General features: G+C 38.9%; 2 protein-coding genes and 1 long non-coding RNA gene across 16 annotated transcripts in view; 1 reads left to right on the top strand and 2 right to left on the bottom strand.

The window, feature by feature from the left end:
• PGAP1 (post-GPI attachment to proteins inositol deacylase 1) overlaps positions 1-3,799 on the bottom strand; it is a 37,269-nt gene extending 33,470 nt beyond the window's left edge. Inside the window, exon 1 of one of the 2 annotated variants that reach the window (XR_007904605.1) lies at positions 2,841-3,799. Coding sequence is in view for 1 of the 2 variants with exons in the window: in XM_051788030.1 (XP_051643990.1) it covers positions 2,841-2,993 (153 nt within the window). In the remaining variant the exon portion in view is untranslated. The remainder of the gene's footprint in view (positions 1-2,840) is intronic. The other variant, XM_051788030.1, reaches the window with a different exon arrangement.
• A 100-nt stretch (positions 3,800-3,899) lies between these two features.
• The window catches only part of ANKRD44 (ankyrin repeat domain 44), a 136,990-nt gene continuing 114,908 nt past the window's right edge, over positions 3,900-25,981 (bottom strand). For 7 of the 13 annotated variants that reach the window (XM_051788016.1, XM_051788018.1, XM_051788017.1 and 4 more), the window contains 12 exons: positions 25,808-25,879; positions 24,147-24,348; positions 20,340-20,418; positions 19,156-19,273; positions 18,276-18,492; positions 17,462-17,549; positions 15,488-15,571; positions 14,108-14,253; positions 13,194-13,276; positions 11,965-12,047; positions 10,803-10,894; positions 3,900-8,603 (listed from right to left, as the gene is read on the bottom strand). In XM_051788016.1, coding sequence (XP_051643976.1) covers positions 8,338-8,603; positions 10,803-10,894; positions 11,965-12,047; positions 13,194-13,276; positions 14,108-14,253; positions 15,488-15,571; positions 17,462-17,549; positions 18,276-18,492; positions 19,156-19,273; positions 20,340-20,418; positions 24,147-24,348; positions 25,808-25,879 — 1,530 coding nt within the window. In that variant the 3' untranslated portion in view covers positions 3,900-8,337. Of the gene's footprint in view, positions 10,493-10,802; positions 10,895-11,964; positions 12,048-13,193; positions 13,277-14,107; positions 14,254-15,487; positions 15,572-17,461; positions 17,550-18,275; positions 18,493-19,155; positions 19,274-20,339; positions 20,419-24,146; positions 24,349-25,807; positions 25,880-25,981 lie in introns of all 13 variants that reach the window. The other 6 variants (XM_051788024.1, XM_051788027.1, XM_051788029.1 and 3 more) reach the window with 4 other exon arrangements.
• On the top strand, positions 14,260-24,130 carry LOC127471256 (uncharacterized). Its single transcript, XR_007904607.1, has 3 exons — positions 14,260-14,860; positions 17,413-17,589; positions 23,390-24,130. It is a non-coding gene; the product is annotated as an uncharacterized LOC127471256 (long non-coding RNA).

Here is a 25,981-nt window from a genome sequence, read left to right as displayed (position 1 = left end):
TTCCTGTCCACACACTCCTTCCCTTCCCCTTTTCTTCTGTCTCTCCTCAGCTAAAGGCCGTTTTCCTTCTCCCTTAGCCTTCAAATTATTTGACATTTTGGTTATTTGCAACCTTTCCTTAGGGTGTTTGAAATATTTATATTTAAAATTTATATTCTCTATGTATTATTTATAATGTTTTATTTATATTAATTAATTAATGAAGTAGAAAGAGCGTGTTTCATTCTTTCACTGTGAACAAAAAAGGTTAAGCTTCATTCAGGGTTTATGTCTTCAGATCACCCTTTCAATGGCCTTTTTTCCTTTTCTTCATCATCTTGCCTTTCCAACTTCACTGACCTCATTGCCCCATTGTCATTCCTTTGTGCTGCTCCTTTTTCAAAGACTTTCAAAATGATGCAAAAAAAACTTCATCACTTTCCATTACTGAACTGAGAGTGCCATCAAGATATGCTTATATGACTTCCTGCCAGATCAAACCAACTGCTCTTCCACCATATCTTCCTGGTTCATTGTCTTTTCAAAAGCTTTTACGTAACATAAAATTCACAAGCTGTCCTTCTCTGGGTCAATGTCGAAAGCAAAAACCCACACGCCCCATGAGAACTGTACTACCAAAATACTGGGGGGGTGTGGTGTTGGTAAATTACAGTGCTCAAATATTATAAACAAAATGGCAATGCTTAACTCCAAAGGAAAACAGACCTTCATGTTTCATGACAGTGGATTTAAATTCTGAATTCCCAAGACATGGTTTATGTAATCAGTAGTAGCGAGCTACAGTAACTTTTTACAGTGTCAATGCAGGCTTCATTTTTTCACTCTGGTTTCCAAAGAAATTAGGTTTATGTGAAAAAGTCCTCATTACTAACTTCTGAAGCTCTTACCAAGTATAGCTGTACAGGACAAGCACACATTAAATTCAAGTACTGCAGTTCTACAACTCATACAAAAAAAGATCATTCAGTACAAAAAATAAAATCTAAAGTGATTCCATTACTTAGCATTAGGCTGACTGTGAGCTAACCCACACTGACAGACACAAAAGAAATGAGACTTCTTAAGTGTTCAAGTAGCTCTTCGGTTTGCAATATGATACCAATCCGGAAGCAAGGACAGGTACCTCCTACCTGAAACTCCTACCCTGTGATTTCCTACCAAAGCCAGCACTATAGAGACATGAAAAATCAAACACACAACCGCTCCAGCAGGAAAGAGGTGCTTGAAAAGTATGATGCCTTAGTAAACCCAAACCAGTTCACAATTTCTCCCCCAGCCCAAGGTACTGTTTTCTACACAGTGAAAGTGATTATTGAGGAAAGAGAAATCCTGGGCGACAACACAGCCAGTGGTGACTTGCATCACCTGCATGGAGCTACTGCTTACCTTTAAGCCTTGCACTCCTTACCAGCACAACAGCTGCCTAAAGATGCTTTGTTTAAGCCCTGACATAATGAGTAAATACAAAAGACATGTGGTGGCTGACAAGAATTTCAGACAACTGCCAATAATATGACACAGATTTTGCTAGTAACTTGCTGTTGGTTGGCTTCGGATTGAAGCTGAAGTAGGTTTTGGCTGCTAGGAGATCTGAAAACTCGTCGCGCAATATTTAAGTATTCATAACTGCTTAAACAAATTTGTCCTACAGCACTGACAAAACAACCCTTGTAGCTATACCAAGTTTCTCTTTTGTAGGCTAACGTGACTATGCCGAGGTTAGCAAATGAAGGTTAATAGATCCAAAAATTAACTTCCTGCTTCGTTAACAACTTAGGCAGTAAAGTTTTGCTTTTAGATCTTCTTTACTATGTCAGCCAGCTTGCAACTTACTTCAGAGTATTATTTAGAATACTCCATGTTTTTTCCAACATAGATAATATTAAATGAATGTTTAGAAGTCAACAAATTATGCTTTTAAATAAGACAGAAAATGCTGTAGTAAGAACTACTATTAGAAACTGTTTTCTAACAACTACATGCAGCATTAGCAGCAAACCTACAAATAAATATTTACATCCTCCCACTGTTAAGTCAGAATACCATGTCTGGGAAACAGACATGTTCCAGCAGCAGTTCCCTCTCTCAAACTGGTCCCAGGTTTTCAAACAGACTTCTACAAGTCTCTGTTAGCAAAACAAGAGGGACCTCAGAGAGATTTACAACTTCTCCCATACATGGCAGGACATGCCACCTCTGAAGTGCTCACAGAGAGGATTTTGCTCTACTGTTCACTACCTTGAGAAATACACATATTCAAACCTCCGTTTTGCGCTTTTTTGACACATTAATTGCTTCACACCACAAAGTGACGAAGAGGGCCAAGAAGCGCAAGGCTCGGCCTCCTGGGCACTGTCAGTGTTGTGAGTGCTGTCAGAGGAGCTGGCCCAGCCTCTTCCTTTGTCAGCGTTTGGATGAGCTTCTGACGGGTTTTACCGCGGCTACAGGTAACTACAGGCGTTTGCAGGTTAGAACGCGGGAAGGTTTTGTACTAGTACGAAACCCCGCTGGTTACAGGTGGGCAGCTCTTCCCACCGGCAGCTCTTCCCACCCGAGGGGCACCGCCACACGACGCGGGCACAGCAGCCCCTGCTGCCAGGGCATGGACCCGTCACCAGCCCGCACTGCCCGCGCCCCATTTAGCGCTCGCCGCCCCGCAGGGGCCGCCTCGGCTCGCCGGCGAAGCGCCGAGCTGGGGCAGTTCTCCCTTCCCGCGGGGAGCGCGGCAGGGCTGTGCCTCAGGCTCCGGCTCCTCCCAGCTCCCGGCTCCGGCCGCGGCGGGGCGGGTGGCGACGCCCCGGGCGCGGCGGGTCCCACCTGTTACACGCCGCCGCACTCACCAGGTACTCGGGGTACTCGTACATGTAGGTCATGCTGCACCGGTTCTCCTCGTAGAGGAACAGCACGTCCCGCACCCCCAGCAGCACCAGCGCCGCCAGCGCCCCGTAGAAAAGCGCTGCCAGCGCGGGCAGCCGGCGGCCAGCCCGCCCCATGGCGCCCCGCGGAGCGGAGCGCTGCTCTCCGCGGGCTGCCCGCGCACAGGCACGGCGGGGCGGGGCGGGGCGGGAGCGCCATCGCCCGGAGGCGGAGCGGGCGGGCGGGGTCCCCACAACCTGGCCGGCGCCGGGGGCGGCCGCCATGTTGGGGAGGTCGGACGAGCGCTGGGCTGAGGGGCCCGCCCGCCATGTCGCGGCTCGCGGGGGAGGTGTGTCCGCCATGATGGGGAGGGCGGGTCAGCGCTGCGGCGGCGCCGCTTCGCCGCGGCCGGCCGGGCTGGGGCTCTGAGGGGAGTCCTGCTCTCGTCCCCCTCAGCTCACCTGGCCGAAAGTAAACCCGCACACCCCCGGGCAGGTGCTCCTACGGACCCTACCCTGGTGAGAGTACGAAGCACCCCAGTTCAGTGATAAACGTCCATAAAGCCTCCGGCACTCACGACGTAAAAGGCGTGGCTGATGGTGGTTACTGGTGTTGGTTTTCTTTCTCTTTCCCTTTTTTTTTTTTTTGGGGGGGGTGGTGGTGGTGGTGTTTGCTTTAATTTAGGTACATTTAACACCTTCGTATCTATCTTTAACTAGCTTTAGGCACACTGCTGCATTTTATTCCCTGTGGAACTGCTGCCCCAGCCCGCTGCAGGGCACACCCAGGACTGCTGGTATTGCTCACCAGAAAAGCACAATAGTAAGGCACTTACTACCTGACCCTCCCCAAAAAAAGTTATTGCTCCTCCCCCCCAGTCTACAGAGGAAGCAATACAAAAACCAGCTTCCTAAGGCGTGGAGTATTTACATACCAGGGAAAAGTACAAAGTGCCTACATATATAGTTGCACTTTCATCTTCACTGCTAAATATTAAGCCTCCCTCTTCACTTCCCCCGTCAAAAGAAACAAAATTTACGCAGTTTTCCAACAGTATTTGTACCATTTTTATTTGTAAAAATAACCATCTGAATGCATTGCGAGAGTAGTTTACAGTTAGGGTTCTTTATTACATTAATACAGCATTCAGTAGTTGAAAAAGTTATTAAACTGTGCTTGAGAAGATTCAGGTTGAATTCCAAGTCATTCACCGAATTAACTTTTTTCCTCATTTCGTATGTGACATTTACCCAAGTCCTTAAACTTCAATTTACAAAAGCAAACAATACCGACAAAACCCCACTGAAACCATCAAACAATATTTTATATTATTTATTACAAATGTTATGCAAAATATAACACTGGCACCAGATGCGTATCACCATGGTTTGTAAAGATATATTGCACATGCTAAAGCATAAAATATAAGACAAAACCTACAAAACATAAGATATTGGCTTTAATATGTAGATCACTGCATAAGAAACGCATAAAATTACATTTTATACACACACTCAGATTGTCACCAGTTTAAAACGCCCTTTCCTATAACACTGACCTAAGGTTTAATTTTTGTGTAATAAGAAAGCATTTTCAGCACTGCAAAAGTTATACATTATTCCTATAGAAATTTAGCATATTAATTTTCATTTCAATGCAGGTAGAACATATGAAAAGAAGAAACACTTTATACATTCAAAGAAGGTCTGAAATGAAAATTTACTGGTAATATATTGCTTTTGTAACACTCAAATGAAAAAAAAAGACAAGTTTCACAAAACATTTCCATTATACACAAATATAAAAAGGCACTCTAATATTTCTTACATGACTAAGAATAAAAATCACAATTTTTTTTAAATCATTCTCAAGATACATAACCAAGTTTCTCAACAGTACAATGGATAAACAATTCATTTCATGTGTTTGTTCTAATTCAATAACCTGGCAGTTGTTTACTGCATAAAAGTACCAAACACATTATGGTGCCCTTTTAATAGCGATGAACAGAAATCCCCTGAGCTATTTCACAGCAATTTCAGGCAGTCCGGAGGTTGTAACTCAGTATTTATGAGAGAGACTTGGGACCCCATCCTGCTATGGATTCCACCTGCAGCTGTGGTTAAAATACAGGATGAAAAGATCCTGCTAATACACCTGGGCAGGCAGCTGCCCCTCCCCAAATACCCTTTGCTTGGTGCAGACACAAAAGTTGTCCATGTACTATAAACTGCAGGATCCAGGGTTAAGTGCAACAATTATGTATGATTACTCTTGTAAAAAAAGTCCACGGAAAGGCAAGGAGATTATTTACAAGAGTAAAATTACTCCCATGCCTAAATACCTGCCCTAAATTACACATATGTTTCTACATGTGATAAATTACAGATTAATGTACTAGCATACATAAAAAAAAAAAAGGGATTCCGGTGACTCCCGTGAGACGTGGGACAGGCCAACACTGAGAACTTCCAAGTGTCTCGCTCGTGGCAGATTTCCCCCTCAATACAGCACACTCAAAACACATTTGCAATGCCCTAAAGGGGCAAACAGTGTATGTTCCAATGATTTTTGGAATAGTGCATACTGACAGCACTGTTAGCTCATAGAAGTGTATAATGGGTAAAGGTTAGATTTGGTTCCTAGAAGGATCAGCATAATTCACCTCTGCTTCTGGGATGCTGTGTCCATCACTAAGAGGCAGGAGCTGTTGCACTACACGATTACCAGAGTTATGAGGTATTGCAAAGAGAAGTAATTTCCCTAACTCTGTCTGGTAGCAAGTAAAAATACTGAAACTTTTAAAATGGCCGCTTAAAATAATGTAACAACTCTTTGTAAAGAGTGCTGGTTTCCTCCTAATGAAGTAATTTCATGTACAATGGGATAACTTTCCGTATTTCGGGGTAAGACATGGCTAATCTTGCCAAGGAGCCTCCCTACATTTCTGCTTAAAATAAGAATCCTGCTGTTAGACAAGTGGCAACTATTTCCCATTTGTTTGTTTTCAATGCCATCATTCCACATAAAGAATCCAAAATTTGGGACTCCTATTTATTTTGGAACAAGCACCACTGAAAACTTTAATGATTGATCTCTCCTCTTATTTTCAGTGCTTAAAGGAAGGTGGTTATTGCTATTCTGCAACTTTAAAAAGGAAAACTGTTGAAAAAAATCAATCATTAAAACATTATTTTGTGCTATTTCTAAGGAGAAAACCAGGGCTTCAGGTGATCTGTCATTCTACTGCAGAAACTAGAGTTGAAAGAGACACTATCCCTTGTGATTTTTTTTGTTGTAAACTTCGGAAAATTGTTAACGTTCAAGGAAAAATATTTAATTTTCACAAGACAAAATAAAATTAATATATAAATTTTCTTTCCTAATTAAGGAACTGAAATCTGCCAATAGATTTTTAACAATTAAGTGGAACATGGCTAAAAATATCGCAAGCAAAATGTAAGTCCTTCCTTTTCATTTCCACTGCCAAAAGCAAGCACCAAGGAAGCTCATCTCACTTTCCCAGCACAGACTGGGCCTGCAGACAACCTGAGCATGAATCACAGGAATGTTAACACCTTGGCTCCATGCTGTGCTACCTTTTCCCCTCTACTGCAGCTCTACAGTGTTTTCTCACCTCTCTGGCAAGGGGCTGGATCCCTTTCTTACGCTCTTTAAACAGGGGAAGGTGTTTTGCTTTCTGCTTTTTACCAACAAAGCCTGTGGACCCAACCTTTGCATTCCACACAAGAAGATGGGCACTCTCCCAAAGTGCATCCACTCTTCCTTTTGCTACTCAGGCCATCACTCTTGCCTAGATTCACATTTTGTTTCACACCGTCCCAAACAGTATGCATAAATGCTAACTAGGAGAACAAGCCATAGTTATTTTTCCTGGGCATTTGTTTCATTTCAAATAAATAGAAAAACATTTACATTAAAAGTATATGAACATATTTTTTAGTCTGGAAAAAAACCCCACCTGTGGTCAACACATCAGTTAAAAATGTCAACTTGAAACCTGCGTCATAAAATGTAAAATTCACTCAAGACTACTAATTACCTCAAAAGTTTATATTTTTATGGTTTAGGAAAAAATACTTCATTATGTCACTCACATTTGAAGAAAAAAATAAAAGTAGCAAAGTCTTCAATTTAATTACTGAAGCATTTTGGTCCTCTTGGTACAGCTGGTTAGTTCAGGATAACTTTTTGTTTGGGTTTTTTTGTTTTTGTTTACAAAGTCTCATTCTTCCTTTTGTACATCTGTTGCAGAGGAGGGTTGTGGTCCATTTGACCTAGAAACTTTGGCAGAAGGAGTAAACATATTCACAAAGTTGACATTGCTTTAAAAGCTGGTGACAATAGGCTTTTTAACATGTTATCTCTGATCCCCTGCACAGTACACTGCTATGTTTTCTGGTGTTTGGTATTTCAACTTTTGGTGTTATGCTTTCATTGCTTTACCTTTGCTCTGTTAATCCAAACACTGGCAAAAGTATTTTAAGAGTTGATGCTGTTTACAGTAAAAATAAGTTATTTAACCATAGAAAAGGAACAAAAAATCCATTTAAGTTGGCAAGTCATTATAAACTTTTACATACACTTTTGTCTACACTTGATTTCTCCCCCCTCCCCTTTTTTTTCTGATACTGGAATCATGATTAATGGCTCAGGTGACAGAAACATCTAATGACCCTAATTCTGTAGTGCAAATAAACCATACACGTTTGTGCTGAATTGAAAAAAAATAAGGGCCAAGTGATTTTCATTTTACACAAGTGGTGTCCATGGGAAAATATGGTGAGATGAGTAGAATTTGGCCTTAAGAGTTAACAACTACATTTTTTTAATTGTGTGCTGCAACTAAGAACTGTAAAAAGTGCCTTCTGTATGTTTAAGTGCTTAATACAGGCAGAATGTAAAAGGTTTCATTTCCTGTAGAAAAGTAATACAGGCAGTTTTAAGATTACAAGTTCACCTTTGGTTTGTATAAAAAAAAATTATCTAATTAACAGAGCCCCTGGAAGCAGGAAACAGACAAACGTAGGAAGGGGGTGATGCTCTAATCTTTGAAGGCTACGCTGGAAATATGTTTGTCTACTAAAGGTACAGCTAAAACATGAAAGAATTCTTCACAAACAGTTCCCTGTTTATTTGTGCTGTCAAAAAGAAAAAAAAGGCATTTTCTCTTTTTCTACTTAAAATAAGAGGTAGAGACTTTCCACAGGGGCACTTTGGACCTAAAGAAAACATCAGGAAACTGAAAAGCTGCAGAACACTAACGGGAATATGTTCCAGTAAATCCCTCTAATTTTGTTATTTGAAGGCTTGATTCTCATCAACACTACAAATCTTTCAATACCTACTTGTCAAGAATAATAGTTAAGAATATAGTTGTGAGATTTAAGCTTTTTAAAAAGACAAAAAATAAAGCTGAAATTAAATAATAATGAAAAGAAGTTTTTGAATACCAATGAGTCAAAATGTTTCAGAATCCGAATCATTTTCATTGTACCCATCCTCTGTTCCTATGTTATTACTCAAGGGCTTATTGTAAGAGTTAATGCTACCCATACTGGAGCCATCGCAGAGATGTGTCCTGCCCAAATTGTCTTTTTTAAAACAAACGAAGTTGAAAGCCGTCACTGAACTGGAAGGAGAAAAAGGCATCATGGTAGCCAAAATGAGTGCCAGGCAGTCAGCCACGTCTTTGTTAGGAGCACAAGCCAGGGCTGGCGTATGACCTGGGCACAAACGCAGACAAGGCAATGGTTAGTGCTGAGGTACCGGGGGCAGTGCCGAGCATTCCTCAGATACATCTCTAGGGACACCGGAGCGGGAGATGTATGGCCGGTTACAGTCATGCCAGGCAACGGGGGTGTTACTCATTTCACATTAGACATGCTGGGAACATACACACTCTGGGGGGCATTTAAATCACCGTGACCACAACAAGCACTATTTTTTTAAAACCAGGCAGCAAACAGACTTCACGATTTGAATAAAAGCACTTGCTAAACACAATTCTACAGCACGGACAGTATGGTGAATACAGAACACGGGGGGTACAGCAACAGGGACAGAAACTGGCTTCAGTTTCTGTGCGTATGAATGAGTCTCATTCTGAGAACAACGACTTCCATTAGAACATAAAAGACATTGGTGTAAAAATATTTGGATTTAATAAGCAAATGATTTTAAAGACTGATCAGCTGAGTATCTACTCAACTCGGAGAGTAGTTTATTTAGGAATTAAGTTATAAAAGTGCACAGGGTACATGGATAGCAGATATGACTACATGGATGTTTAGTTACCCAAATTTACCTTGTGTTAGAAGAATTAATTGCTGTATTCAGCAAGCATGGCATTTAAAATACATGACACTTTAAATACAAAGCTAATATTATTTCAATGTCAGTAAAGTGAAGGACTGGGGAGCTATTAGAAGCTTGTCTTCACTGCAGTTTAACTTGGCTGCTGTCCAAGTGCTGCCCCTAAAGCAGTTCTTCACCTACTCAAACCTTGGAAGCCACTGTGCTCGTTACACTTGCTGTCTGTACATTTTACAGGCTACTGTGCAGTACTCCAGCACTTTCCAACAAATCCTCCTCTTTGGTCAGAGCTGACAAATTCTTTGGCAGCTGGCTAAATCTTAAGTGCTGCAGCACAACTAATCTGAGGCAGTGACCATTACTGGTACCTGCTGCTTTAAGTAATCCAAGAGCACCTGAAGCATACATGAATTTGGTGGGAAAACATGAGTACTGTTCTGTGCACAGTTAAGCACTGACTGCAGTCAATGTATTTCTTCTTCCACTGAGTTCCAAGCATTAATATTCTTCAGAGCTGTACTTACACAAAGATTGTACTTAAATGTTTCTGGTTTAAACTGCGTAAAATGACTCTGTTTTAAACTTGTTCCTAGAAACAACTACAATTAGAAAAACTAAATGTGAATAAAACTTAAACTTCATTTTCATTTGTTACCTACATACAAATTAGCTGGATCTGTATGTACACTTTTAAGGATAAAAACTGTTATTAGAACCTAGCCTGGTTGCTTTTTCTGTTCCCTATCTGTACAATGAGGTTGGGGTCAGATGGCTTCAGTGGAACTCAATCATGCAAGTATAGCTAGGTGGCATTTAGTTTATAGTAAATACTCACCACTCAGTTCTTTTCATCCATAGATTTCAAATGTCTTGCAATGATAGGTGAGTATTATTATTGTTACTTTACAGATATGGAAAGATGGAGGTACCAAATTGTTACATTAATGACATTAAGTTAGTATTGTAAGAAAGAACAACTTATTTCAGGAAGATATTTTCTAAAATTATAATTTTAGACTCACATCTCTCTATAGGCTATATAATGTTTAGGGAAGGACTTCACTGAAGTCTGAAACAAAATTATTAAATTCATTAACTACTCATGTATTTTATGAGCGACAATAATTTAATTGCCTCTTGGATTAGGTCAGATAAATGGCAAGCACAAGGTTTGATCTCAGAATGAACTGGGACACACTCAAACATATGTGGATGGTTTTCTTCCTACCCATTAACACATGCGCTGATTGAATGCATAATCCTTAATTCTTCTGCAAGGCGTCAGAATTATCCGGTGCCACTTGCATGTTTAGGAAATTCAAGTTACCACTGCACTCAAGCATTAAAAAAGACTAGCTGTTGACAGTACATGCAAAATGAACAGTAAAAGGGACCACTGTGATGTTTAGAATACATTTTTAGATTAAAGAAAAATAAATAGTATCTTTTTTATGTTTTTAAATAGGTACTCACACAACTCATTGTCTGTTCTTGGAAGGATAAAAGCATCAATGAAGTCTATCATCACCTTTTAAGTCTATTGCTTCGGTCTGTTGTAAAATTACCTGTTGGGTCCTACTGAAGACTGTCAAAGTATATTATTTACTTACCATTTTCATCTACTGCTAGGACACATGCCCCTTTGGCCAGCAATTCTTCAACCACCATCTTTAAGCCGTTACGTGCAGCAATATGGAGAGGTCTACAAAAACATAACAACTGAATTCAAGTTCAGTTTAAAACAGATTTTCTAAACAAAGTTAGGTAATGCTTAAAGCATACCCAGCATCTGAATGTTTTCCTTCCTGGGATCATTAGAATTATACTATAGACACTAAATTATATTGCAGCCTTCGAAATAATCATCTTATACCATATCTATAAAACATACGTGCAAGCACACAAAGATGGCTAAAATCTAAAGCCTTTCTTTAAAAAGTTCATATTTTTGCACTGTTCGCAGCACCCAATTGACATTTAAAAGGAAAATGAATATAAGCCTGAAGAAATGCCTGTGTCCCATCCCTAATTCTGGCTACTACAGACTGTTCAGAATCATTGTATTGCCTTTTTATCCTTGAATATTCGATTGCTAATCTCTGTTATTGCAGAGCAGCTGGAAATTAAAAATAACCACTGGTTTTCTCCTTTCCTGGCCCAACACCCAGTGCTCCTGTTTGGGGACATTAACGGGACAGGAAAAACATTTTCATATTGGAAGAGGGTAAAATGGGCTAAGATGGAATGAATTCTTCTGCAAGCACGAGATCATCTGCCACCTGAACTCCCTCTTTTATCTCCTACAGTGGGACTCCCCCGTGCAGGTCAAACAGCTGCAGCTGATAATGTGTGCTATGGACAGGAGTTACACATACAGTATCACCTAAAAAACTCTCTGGAAATTAAATGTACCACCTTAAGTCTAAATAAGTCTAAATAAATTATTTCAATTTAAGGTGAAGCTCAAAAAGCTAAAAAATGTCAGATGTATACCTACACATTCACGTGATTAATAGACATTTTGATATAGTCGTCAAATAAATGACTCCATATAATTTTTTCCACCAGATCATGTATAGAATTGACATCAATGGAATCAGAATTAAAAGAGAAAATGCAATACAATTCTGGTCTTTTTTAAGAGAATGCATTCAAAAAAAATTAGAAATTAACTTCACTGCTCTATGAAAAAATCTGAGATGTGAATTTGAAATGCTAAGTTGGAATCTTCTGGTAAATCAACTGAACTTGAGAGGATTAGGCTATACTTACGTCTGCAATGCATTATTTTTTGCATTAATAAGGCTCTGTTCTTGTATCTTGTCAAGTATTAACAAGGCACATTTTTCATGACCCTGTAATCAGGGAAAAAACCCAATAGTGTTAATTCACTGAGGATTTTGAAATTGAGGCAAAAGAAATGTTACATAATAAAATGTTACATAATAAAAGTGAAATTTAATAACTCAATTTGAAATACAAAACATGCTGCTCAGTAAGATTGTGTAGAAGGTGAACTATAGGAGCCTTAAAATACTATTTTTGAACCGCCATGGCTGGGACGTTTTAGCACATTCAGAAAATTACACACTCACCTGTCTTTCAACACTTCATTCATTAAATATGAATTCATTTCCTCAGCTTTCAGAGAGTACTGCTGTTTCTCTTGAGAGAGCATTCAGTGGATAATTTATCAGAACTATCTAGTGACATAGAATGGTTTCATCTCAGAAAGCAGTAATGCGCTTTCTGAGTCTTTAAATGCCTTTCTGTATTATTAATAAGATACTACAAAACCCCATCACTGTGACAGAGCTCTAACAATGAATCTTTGGGAATAACACTGATCCAGGCCTTATTTCTAATCTTGTTTCAGCACAGCAAGTTGCAGATGCTGAGCCTACAGTCCTGGCAGGTGGAACCTTGGCCTGAAGGACCTTGAGAATTCAGACACTGGAATAATACAATCAAACTGGAATCCAGTCTGTGGGTAGGAGCAAAAGAAAAGGCCCAGGAGAGGGAATCCTGTGGGCATTTTTTTCTTGCAGAAACAGCAGTAGCAATTGGAATTAAGAGAAAGAGGGGGGAGGAATAGACACCACCACCAATCTAATCAACGCCTCTGGTTTTACTGCTACTCTGTCAAGGGAAAATTTTGGGTTCCTTCCACAGAAATTGGAGAATAAGAAAAAATACTTTTATTTTTATTTTGCTACCGAACCTGTTGAGCTATTTTACATTGAGATTATCTGGTAAAATCTTAAAGGGCTTCCTTTACTTCTCTTAGTGTCACTTGCTTATGTTTCAGTTGCTGTAAGAGGTATCCCTATTTCTCCCAAACTTCGAAACAGACTTGAGAAAAAGCTTGGAACAAGTTCCCTTTCTCATGACAAGTTTGGCCACCACATTTCCATTGCAGAAAAAAACTTGGGAGCATAAACACACATATACATTCACACAGATTGTGATGAGCAAAAAGCATTGAGAGGTCTTCAACTTACTTTACTGCTAGCCAAGTGCAAAGATGTATTTGACTCCTTATCTTTTAATGTCAGGTCAGCCTTGGCAATGTTCACCAAAAAGTCTGAGGTATGGAGTAGAAATCAATGAACAAACCCAATGGGCAGACGAACATGTCAAAACAGAGAAAAAACATTACTATTTCAATATATGTGTGCATACATGCTAATCAATTAAGCTTTTTAACATGGAGTGAAATTAGTGAATGAGAACAGACTAATCTTGTGCAGTTACTCAGCAAGCAAAGTCAGAGCTAACAGCTTATTCATGGTGCCCCAAACTGTCAAACGTATATTAATTTTAATTTATTTATGAACTTCCCTATCTGCAGATATACAAGTTTTGCCTGAATCACCTTCTCCTGAGAACAACTGTGAATCCTGCTCTAAGAGGACTAAGTGGATATAAAGAATTTGAGGGTGCAGCCTGTGCTGTTGAAGATAGAGAAAAGGGAATACTCCCAAAGACAATAGGTCCCAAATCTGTATGCCTACAGCACATAGTCTAGCCTGGGAAAAGCAGCTGCTGATAGCTGCCATTTCAAGAACAGGACTTCCTATAATAGAGGACAGAAAAAGGTTACACAATCCTTTTCACACATGCAGCTTTACTGCTCTGTAAAATCAAGGAAGTAAACAGGGGAATAGAATTACTACTCCCCTTGTGCTCTTTACAGTGTGATCTTGGGAGGAAATAAGACTCAAATTTGTTATTGCAAATGTTCACCAAGGCTGCTGAGAAGAACAAGTACTTTTTTACAGGTGTAAAGGTAGCTTCATACAGAAGCATATTAATTTATTTTCCTCTCATAGTTTCCACAGGATAAAAAGGATGACTCATAGTAACTGCAGTAGCACTCTCCCTTCAGGACTAAGAGAGGCGGGGATGTCCTTACCTACAGCCCCTACGTGGCCGTTCTGAGCTGCCATCATGAGCGGCGTTTTCCCTGCGTGATCCGCAGCGTTCACCTGTGCGCTGTGGCTCAGGAGGAGCTGGAGGCACTCCACGTGGTCGGCGAAGGCTGCGGCGTGAAGGGGCGTTCTGGGGGAGAGGAACACGGCCACAGCTTTTGCTAAAGAATCACAAGAGTCACGGGTGCCCACCTTCCCAAAAACCACAAAGTGCAATTTTTTTTTTTTCCTGCGAAACTTAAAGTTATCACCAGTAGGAAGTTATAGTAGCAGCATCTTAAGTAAGTTAAATAATATTTACAGTCTCTGTCCTGGGAAGCAGGAAGGTGGATATAACAGTTTAGAGATAAGACACTGTGAAGAATCTCATATTAGCAGCGTATTTGTTTTAACAGAACATACTGCCTAACATGAAAAGCAGTACAATCCCTCATTCTTATTCCTGTGATTTTTTTTTTTTAATAAGCCTCAGATGGGAAGAACTATCAGAAAAGAACAGATCCATTACTTAAAAAAACTAGAATATTTTAAGTTATATCCAAAGATACTGCAGGAACAGCACTACTCTAAAAGGCAGAAGGAATACAATCCACTTTGAAGGCTATCAGTTTCTACAACACTGAGACACCAGAAATCGTTTGCAGACATTTTGAATCTGAAGTGTGACTACTAGAATTGAAAAGACAGTTGGTACACAACCCAGCTTACTGTTACTTCAGTTTTGCTTATCAGTAAAGGTGAGATGGTCTTACCCTTACACGATTAAGTAATCACCATTACTGAGGGTATTAAATTTGTTTTAATCAACAAAAACAATGAGTATTCAGTTTTTAGAATTTCAGATGTTTTATTTAAATATATATACAATGAGGAGATTATCAATGTGACAAGTGAAAGATTTGGCTGAATGCATATCTTTTGCTGTGTCAGTATTATTTTGCTGCATAGACATTTTTCAGTTGTGTGCACTAAGAATGCAAACACAACATGAAAACTTTTAATGAAATATTTTTCTATATGTAAATAGTATCACTTCATTTAGCAAAGAGAAATGTGTTTAAACATTTAACAAACAAAACAGGTTCAGGGAAACAGCCTATAGTCATAGCTGTTCTAAACAAACAAAATGCTATTTTTTTTTTGTTTCTTTTCATGTGTGCTATGACACTGAATACTTCATCACATTCTTACTTCAAGTGAGCCACCATTTAACTGTGCTGCAGTGCAAACTGCTGTCTGAAAGAGTCAGCATGACATGTCTTAGCTCAGCCATAACAGATAAGGATTAGTTCCAGGGGTTCAGAAAGAACTATGAAAAATACTGAATGGATTCACGAAATGCGATTTTTTAAAGAAACTATTACCTTCCTTTGTCATCTTCACAATTAACAATGCTGGCATCAATGGCTCCAATGAGTAGTGATGCACAGTTTTCATGATCATTGATTCTGCCAGAGAAAATACATTTTCAAAAAGGTAATAAGTCTTCATATTTTTCCACTTTGCAATATTAATTTACTTCACTTCCCATTAATATTTTTTACTGGTTATTTCCAAGTTACCCTAAAATGCCTTTGTCTTAATGCTTTCAGTCACATTTCTGCATATTCATCATCCTTCCATTTAACCAGACTGCATCTGCTACTATGGATTTCAGTCTCTAAAGCAAAGCTGATCCTTAATTCACTATGCATAAAGGTAATTTCAAAGCCCAGCACAAACCGAGTACTAAAACCTTAATATCTTAAAATCCTTAGTCTGTATGTCCAACACACCTGGATCTGGAAAGCACTCAATCACAGATACTTACATATAGAAAGACTTATTCTAATGTTTAAGGTACTGAAGCCGACATCTCTTCCAACTCACACATTTAGTACTTTGAATGATGGATGTATTCAATTAATACTTTTTCTGATTATTGCTAAATTGTGTCATTTCATTATGAAAATGAACAGTAACAGTACTGGACACACAATATAGCTAACACACTTCCACATTGCATTAGCAGCTGTTTTCATTTTAAATTTACATATATATTTAAGCTGCACACATGTTAATAGTTTTGAGAACTGCATATTCTTTTAAAAAAAACATTGAAAATTTTTTTCAAAGCCATCACTAGAAATTCTGATTTAAAATACTATGTTTCAGCCACAAAGGATTTTATTTTAAGTGGAGTAAAAACAGTGCTTCCAATATGCTTTTATTTCTCTAATACATTGACTTTTTATAATCTCAAAGTTTGATACATGACAAGTTACTTTTCTACTTCCTAATGATGTGAAGGAAAGCCTACTCAGTAGTAACTTCTGTCATTACTTCTGAAAGACGTTCATTCTTCTAAGAGAACAGAGAATAGAATACAGTTATTCTAATTATTGGCAGGATTTGGGAACGTTTGCGTTTGTCTTTAGAGCACTTAATTCCTTACTCTTTGATGGCTTACACGTTTTAATAAGCATGTTACATCCTATATACTAATCTTGCATTTTTTTGTAAAATGCATTTGCAATAATGTTTTGCTCTATTAGCATCCTTTCTGCATGAAAACATACTGCTTTCTGTAAATAGGATGTGTCTTAAGTACATGCATAACTCATAATAGCCAACACTTTGTTGTTGTTTGTAAGTAATTTGAGAGCTTTGAATACAGAGTCTGCCTGTAAAGCTGATGGATCCCTTTGGCAAGGACCTGGATAAGAAGTCAAGTCCCAAACCCTCAAGACATGAGATTATCTCAGAAGTGAAAAAGACCATGAAGAAAGTCAGACTGGAAATCACTCCTCTGAGGATGTGTTGCAAAACATATGGCCTGCACAGAACACCATTCTAGCATGACACAGATTGTCATTTTAAAGGTTGTCCTTCATTAAGGTTTCGTTCCTGTGCTAAAATAGAATCATCTTGATTCTGACAAATTTATTTGAGCCACTGCATTTTTCAAAGGAACCTCCAAAGGTTATATTTACACAGACCGAGGCACTATAGCCCAGGCCATGGCCTCAGAGTGGAAGAGCTATTAAGTTCCACCCTATGTGAAGAAATGGCATAAGTCTGTAATTGTAAGCAAAGGAGTAGAAACTCTAAAGGAACAGAAATACAGCTAATGTAATTACAAGTCAGCATTTTACCAAAAAGCTGAGGGTTATGCAAAAAATATAGTCTTTATTCTATCACTTTTTAAGTAGAAGTATAAGGACAATGTTATGGTCAGCTTTAAAATTATTTGCTCATGCAAATAATCTCAAAAAAGCTAACTTTCTTCTCATACTGCTACTTTTTGCAGACATATCCTAAAGCGACATCTGCATTTGTTACTGGAGATTTCTACTTACACAGCACAGTGCAATGGAGAGAAGCTATTACCATAGAATTTGTGGAAAAGTTTTTGTTCCAATAGTACCTCTATGCAGTTTTCATGACCTATAAGAGATCAGATATTTCACAGTGTTGCACAAAGCAGGTAATTCACTTAATTCATATTAGGTTTATACAGGTTAGAATTTAACACTTTAAGTTCAAAGTTGGATACAATGTGTAAATAAGCTGTTATGCAACAAAACAGGGGATTTTTTTTTTGTTTTATGGCAGCAGCAAGATAGATCCAGGTCAATATTAGCACTTATGGAAAAAAAGAGGAAAGAAAGAGTCTCTTTTTAATGTATGTTGCCTTACATCTCCAAAGATGTATGGCGAATGATCCAAATGACAGTTCTGAGAATCTTTATTCTTATATTAAGCAACAAGTTCAGATTATCCTGTTTAGAATAACCAGTTCAGTTCAGAATATCCACCTATTCACATGGCCACTTGCATCAATAAATAAGGAGGTGACACCTCAAAGGAGCATTCCTGGTCCCACAGAAATCAACATCATTGACACAAGTAACACCAGAATTTCACCCTGGCTTCTTGTGACTTGGAACAAATGAGTTGCAAAGTCACTGGGAGGTATCACTGGAATTTCCCTGCCTTCTGAACTGAAGGGTGCACACAGCAAATGCTACCTACAGAGAGCACGTAGAGCTCTGGGAGATAACTTGCCTCTTCAAGTCAAGCTCCTGAAAGGCTTAAGCTGCTTTGTTAACATGTTCCCCTAAAACTAAGGCCACATTTGAACTTGGCAGTAGTCCACAGGGAGAAGCTTACCATTGTAACAAGCCCAGTGCAGTGGTGTGTAACCTTGATTATCTTTCAGACTGCAGTCTTCCTCAGCCAGTGCGATCTGCAGCAACTCGTTCAGCCAAGTGGCGTGACCCCGAGCTGCTGCAAAGTGCAGGGGTGTTCTGCCTCTGGCATCTTTACACAGAATAGAGACTTCTTTCTCTAACAGCATCTGAACACATTCTTCGTGCCCAGTCATAATCTGATAACAAAGAAGTGAGTGAAGAGGTTGACATAATACAGATTCTTGCCCAGGAAATATGAAATATGATTGATGCCTGTGAACATGAAATGGTCTGGATGGGACTCAGCAGGCAGAGATAAAAGCTCACTTGCTGAACTGCTCACTGCAATAATCATAAAATTCTATATAAATATCATCTCTTGTATCAGCTTCACATTGGACAAGAAGCTAGACTTACCCAGGGAAATCTATCTTAGTCTAGCTAGACTAGAAAAGATTAGATCTGCCTCAAGTTTCACCACTTCTAGAAAACTTAAGGCTTACCTACTTACACCATTCCAAGAAAAATGAAAGTAACAGCTGGCCAGTTCTTTTAAAGAAATTATTTTCAGAATTCTTACGTACTCAGTTATAAGAGTAATGACTGTTATGATAAAGTGTCTAGAGCCAAGAAAAAGTGGTCTAATCACTATTTCACCTAATTAATTAAAGTAAATGTGAAATAAAGTCAAAAGCAGAGCACTACTGAGAGCAGATCTGTCCTACTTTTTACATCATTGATTATACTTGGTCACATTTTCAGTCATTTACAGTGTTCTCCATATTTAAATATCCCTATATTTATGAGTGAGTTGTAGTCACCATAAAACAAATAATTAAGAATCATAAAAATTAAGTCACCCCTCGATGTAAAGCTGTGCATCCCAGGAGATCAGCTGCATCTACAGATGCTTCTTTTTCAAGTAATAAAGAAACAGCATCAACGTGCCCATAAGCCACTGCAAGCATTAGTGGAGTTCTAGGAAAAAAAAAAACAAACCAGTCACAGCTATAAAATGACATACTATGTCATACTATAAATGCCCCTACTTACTTACACAGAGAGAGAAATCAGGAAGCCCTACATTTCTCTCCATTCCTACCCATAAACCTTTTTTTTTTACCATGTTTATCCATATGGCACCCAAGTGAAGATCTTTTGTATGAAATTATTAAGATGTTTAACAATCAACTGCCACGACTGAAATAGAAACAAACCCATTTTTAAGCAGTTTACAGAGCAACATCATTCAAGGCAATCTGTTCTCTTAATAACCCACAATTATTGTCATCTCTGGTGACACATGAGTTTCACAACACCCAAGTTTTGTGAATGAATGTCCCTGCTAGTTACCAAGATGACAGTGACCCAAAGCATTTCTTTTGCAAAACTGCACAATTGCTTAAAGGGGATGAAGGGGCACGAGGAAACTATTCAAGTCAAACTTTGGACTAACATATCTTCCATTTTTTACTGAAAGAGACTTATTTTCCTTCTATTTTTAGGCAAGACTAATACCATTTAAAATTATATGTGCAGACATTATATGTACAGCATAAGATGTTCCATACACCCCAGATGAATTTTTTAAACCATTCACACTTTCACTTTAAAAATACACTTTATTGTCTCTTTGCAACTGTCATTTAACAAGCTGTAAAGTTTTTGTAGGAACATCTCCGATGCATGTGTCACCTCAAATAAACACTGTGTTCTACTGCACCAGCCTAACATAGCATGCAAACCCTGAAACAGCAACATTTTAGAAAGAAAAAGACTCTACAGAAACATCTCAGGAGCTTGTTAGTTTTTATTGAATCTGGCCCTCAACATCTATAAAAGAATGCTTAAACTATGAAGCAGAGGCTAAGATTAATGATTAGTCCTTTCCACATGGCTTAGATCAACTGAATATGTACTTTGTAATCTCTGCCAAATTCTATGAGGAGAAGTGCAGGAAATACAGTATTTCAAATAATTACTTTTTTTGGTGAGAAATATGAGATGCTATTTGAATTGCAGAGCTAAAAAAAAGAAAACTTACTGTCCTTTGGCATCTGTCACATCAGGGTTGTCTGCAACTTCTAGCAACAACCGTAGACAAGGTGTATGGCCATTAATGACTGTAAAGAAAAACAAGTATGTTTAATTTCAGATACTTCTCCACTGGAATGCTTATGGATAAGAAATTTCCTTACAGAAATGTCCACAGTATAAGAGATTGGTATTCTCCCAATTTTCATTTAAATTCATTTCACTTGTGCCAGTGAAATGGTGAGCTGGTTTTTCCCTGACCTCAGTAAGAGGAGGATTAGTTCTCTTAAGATACAAAAATCCCAAATGAGTAAAACAGAAATCATGATTTTCACTACTGAGAAGATTTATACTAAACCAGACAGTATTTCAAAATCCCCCAGACTGAGCAGGCGCACAAGGTTTGGAACACAGTAGGAAGTATGTCAGCAAGGTTCCTTAATTTTATGTGCACTGTACAAGCAAGTACTTCATGCTATGAAAAGAATAAACATCTGCAAAGAATGACCAACTATACAAATGTCATATTCATGAAAGCACATAACACCAGAGACTAAAATTCCCTTTGAGTTTTTCCATTTTATCAAAAATAATACTTAACAAAAACGTTTGGAGTTTTATTTTTGTTTTGTTTTTTGGTGATGGAGTTTATTTTGGTTGGCTTTTTTTGTTGTTGTTTTTTTTTTTAATGTAACCCATTGCTGCTGGAAAACAGCTCTGAGTTACTAATTTTGCAGGGCTTGACACTGAACCCCATCTGTGTGTCAATTGGCTTAAAGGCTTCAGCCTTTCATGGAATGAAGAGACAAGTATTTTCTTCTTTGAAAAACAATTGCTGTGCTCAGTAGATATATGTGGTGTTCTTATTACACCAAGTCATGCATTCACACTGCCCACACCCCGTGGGCTGAGGCAAAACCCTTGGACACCACCTATGTCACATCACTCTGGCAGAGAAATGGGCACACATCATCACATTTAAATTATTCATCCAAAAATGGTCTTAGTTGCTCTACCCATAAAATTAAAAGACATTTTTAGTTATTTACCACTAAGTAATGCCATATACGTGACATGTAAACAGTTCTGCAGGGCAGATGAGTCACTGGCTTAGAGGGAAAAAAAAAAGATCTGTTCTTTCTTCCAGCAGCAGGAAGAGAAATCTTAACTTGTTCACAAAGACATCTGAAAAGGATTTTGGTAAATGAGTTTTAGAATAGATACTCACAGAAACTCCTAGGTGCTGACCTAGCAATTGCTAAGCATTGCAGAGCCTGCAGGGAGTGTTAGTTTTGCCAACAGAGCTACAACACTAACACTAGGGGAACATTTGCAATGGATTCCCCAGGCTAGACAGAGGACAGGCTGGTGGTATTAAAATTATACAGGGAACGTATAATTTAGGTGAAGGAAATTCTCCATGTTATGAGGTCAGAGGAAGCCTATTCCCTAAGGGGGCAGACAGAAAAAAGAAACACTTCATTAGGCGAGTTCTCTACTAAAGTCACAAATCCCTTTACTGAATGGAATTCTGGAGAATCCCATCATCCAGTTCACCACTTCATATCCCCTCAGCTTTGTGTTCAGCAACTGTGCTGGTGTAATTAGAAGGAATGAGGGTAGACAAGTTTAAGGGGATGGGCACACATGCCTTCTTGTTTCTGTCCAGTGCACAGTATTGCATGTGCAAGTAGTGCCCTTTGTGTGTGTGCAAATGTGCACTGTCACTCGAGGGATTAATTCAGCAAGAATTCTGTTCGATTTCTGAAAATATGCCATGACCTCCTACACTTGCACTGCAAATACAACATTCTGAATGCTGCAGCAGCTCCAGGCCGAGTTCCCGACAGGTGGCACCAGTTTTTGCTAAAACACTCCTCACCAAAGAGTATCGTTATGAAACAGCACCATGAAAATCATCACGTTGCAAGGGGCTGTTTATAGCAGTTGTGGGTAGAAGCTTTACTCCAGAGCTAATTTCCACAGAGCTCTGCATAGCTCTTGAGTGGAAGGTTCTAAGTGTTGTCTTAATGGATATTTACCCAAAGTGCACTTAACTCACAGTTGAAAGCTTCCCAATTCATGAGGATGACGAATGTCCTTTACTAAGAGTTCAAATATTCAACCTGTTTTTGCAGTATTTTCTCTTCTGCTTAAGGTACATGTACTCTTTAGTGTCTCACTCCTGGGTGTAGGATTTTTTTCCTTTTTCCTTCATTATTTGGGGGGGTTGTTTGTTTTTAATACATATTTAACTTATTTTGCTTCACTGCAGATGTAAAGAACATTTTATTTTTATCCCTGGAAATGCTTCTTAATCTGAGAAGCAAAAAGTATCACAGACCAGAAAAGTCTACAATACTACAGTGATGGGGGTGATTAAAAAAGATATTAAAATCGGGGGAAAAGCCCACAGTCTGAATTTGTATGAAAGTAAGAAATGTGTGTAGTAAAATAACACCTTCCAGTCAACAAATTCACTCCATTCTACTCCACAGATTTAATCAAAAAATTCATATTGCAAGTCAGAGCTGCTAACAAAAATATGGCTTTGTTACCATTTAGTTTTCTCAGTACTGAAGAGCCCTTACAGTTCAGCTGTGACAACTAGAAACTTATGTCACTATAACCACATTTTTAAATAAAAGCAAATCATTGCTATAGTGATGATGTAACAGAAAAAGATATGTTTGAAGTAACTACAGAAAAGCTCTTGAACAACACAGCTCAGTCTTGTGGTAGCACTAATATTAATTTAAATTAATTAAACCATCAGTATTTATCATGAGGAAAAATGTGCTCAGTTCTGATGCAAAACTGAAGAAGTCAGAAAGCATTTTTAGTATGCAGTGAGATCTATCACAAGCATTTCCTTCAGTGCTGCAGACAACATTGATAATAGTCCTTTTGACTTTATGTTTTTATGATCACTCACAGAGAATAAACTGGTACTAGAGGATATATATGCATTTTAATCTAAGCAAGATTAAAAGATAAACAGAAAGACAAGTCTGGTCCTGAATTAATTATCCATGTGGTATTAATTTTCCTTCCCACTAGAGGCCACTGCTACCCTGTACGGAGCTCCTCCAGGAACAGCAGAGGAGACACCTTCCCTTTGGCACCTCCAGATATTTACCTGACAGGTACATATCCAATAACAACCTTCAAATAAATGATCAAGTCTACATTTCCCAGTTAATTATGCATGTTACATAATTAACAGCCCACACATGAGGAGTGGAGCGGGCTCCCAGCAAGTGCAAGTTCCCAAGCCCAGGAGTAGGAGGAGGTCTGAGAGGAGGTGGTGAATTTCCATAGTGTTGCCACTGCAAAAGGCTGCAAGTTTTGAACACCAGGATAATTTCATCACCAATCAGAGCCTACATGTATTTTTCAACCTTTCTTCCAAAGGAGAAACTGTGAGGCAAGTGTTCCCTCTTCCTGATTTTTTGGCTGAGGAACCATTAAGAGAAGGCATCACAAGGGAATCACCACACATCTTAAAGTGTAGTTGGTAATAGAGAGGTATGGTAAAGAAAAGGCAAGCAAGTAAGGGCAGAGCAGTAGTGGTGTGGAAAAATATGGGATTCTGTGTGAGGGAGGACTGAACCACGGGGACAGAGAAAAAAAGACCAATGAAATGGAAGATAAATGGTTTAACTGTAGGACCTCAGAAAACAAGCATCAGTCCTCAGTACATGTGAAAATCTCCTTCCCTTTAGAAGAAATGTGCACAGTGACAGTAGGTAGGTAAAGGTAACTGTTTCCATGTGGTAGGGTTTATACCACAAGTGTAACATAAGATCACACTCACCTGAGGCATGGAGGGGGGTCCTTTTGGTGACATTGTCTTTTACAGTGACAGAAGCACCCTGGCTGATGAGAGCTTCCACACACTCTGCATGTCCTTTAAATGCAGCCAAGTCCAAAGCAGTGCGTCCTTTCTCATCCTTAATATCCAGATCTACCAGAGATTGGAGAAGTACCTCCAGGGCTTGATGATGACCATTATAGGCCTAGAAGTATGAAATGTGTCATGTTAAAGAACACAACTCCTGTCCTTCAAAGACCTTTCATATAAATTGTGAATAAAATCCCTCCTTGTCAGTGTCTCCTAAACACAATAAAAATCACACAGTTTTCTTGGTTCCTTCTGACTCTCTCTTGAACTTGAAAAGATTTTCCCAAATTACACTGTTGCCAAGAAACTAAAAAATTCCTAGTGTTTAGGGAAAGAAATTATGATTCTTGATTTGTTCTAACCTTCTAATACAACCCAAGATGAGGAGTTTCAGGCAATAATTTGCCCATTCAGCACAGGTCAATCAACAATTAATTTTTCACATTCTACAGTATCTTTCAGGGAAACACTTGCTTCAAAAACTAAATTGATTGGAGTGATACTGGTCAGAGTTTGCATGGATTATCACCTAACTGGCTGCTAAATTCGACACATGTGCTGGTCTCCAGCTAAATGAGGGCAATTCTCAAACCAGACTTTTGTGCAAATGCAAACACAAACTTGACCTGCTGTTTATAGTTGATGCTTCATGGAGTATTCCTGCCAGCTGAATCATTTGGTAGAACAACCACAGTGACAAGTACATGCACTTCCAGACCTACAGTCGCACTGGAGCCAACAACACAAACACAGCTGGCACTGCAAAACCCCAGTGGATAGCCCCAGAAACTGGAAATATTTCATTCACTTTGTAGGGACTGCCCTCCTCTCCTCACTGTCAGACTCACAGAGGACATCCTTTTTATTTATGCATGATTATGTAATTACTATTATCAGAGTTGAAACTGTGGACTCTCCCTGCCTGGAGATATTCAAAATGTGATGGGGCACGGCCCGGAGAAAATCTGGTCTAGCTGATTCTGCTTTTACCACAGAGCTGGGACTTGATCTCCAGAGGTCCTTGTCAACCTCAGCTATTCTGTGATTGGGAAGAAGGAACTGGGAAGAGGGATCATGACTCTTGAGCTCTTGGGAGAGAGAAGCTATTGTGATCTCTGAGGCCACATGTGCTAGATTCTGTTGTGATATCACAGTTTCCATAGCACTCTCACAGAACACTTCAGGAGTTTAAAAACACGCTTTCCCACACCCTGTTGTGTACCAGACACATCTCCACAAGAACATCAGAGTATCCCATTCCATGATCAAAGTTTAAGCTCTGGCCCCATATTTATAAACTAGTTTTAAATAAAAGTTGTGAATTTCCATTTAATTTCACTTCAGTGCCTGTGTCATCTTCTTACTGAAGTGTTAGAATCAGTAAGAATCGAGAGCTTCAGCTGCCAAAAACTTAATTAGCAATTCCAGCCCAGAACCTGTTTTTGTTACATCTAGGCCTACATCCCTTCCCACCTTTTTCAAAACAAGTCTATGGTTAAACTTGCTTCAAAGACAGAGATTAAGGAATTATTCTAGGATATACTGATCAAACGCTTTACACATCTCATACTTACAGCTAAATGCAAAGGACTTTTGGTAGCTGCAGAATCAGATTCTTCAAATATATTGTTGGTTTTTTCCAGAAGCTGGAAGAAGGAAAAAAAAAAAAAGCAGTCTTAAAACATTTTTACATGAGACAGGATAAATTTTCATGGATTATAAATCTGTAAATCAGCAAAAATATATTT

Source organism: Manacus candei, unplaced genomic scaffold (genome assembly GCF_025592945.1).
Source record: "Manacus candei isolate 608988 ecotype Guabito, Panama unplaced genomic scaffold, ASM2559294v1 h1tg000023l, whole genome shotgun sequence".
In the NCBI taxonomy this organism is placed as follows: domain Eukaryota; kingdom Metazoa; phylum Chordata; class Aves; order Passeriformes; family Pipridae; genus Manacus; species Manacus candei.
Note: the sequence above shows the minus strand (reverse complement) of the source record. Positions and strands in the feature narration are given on the sequence as shown.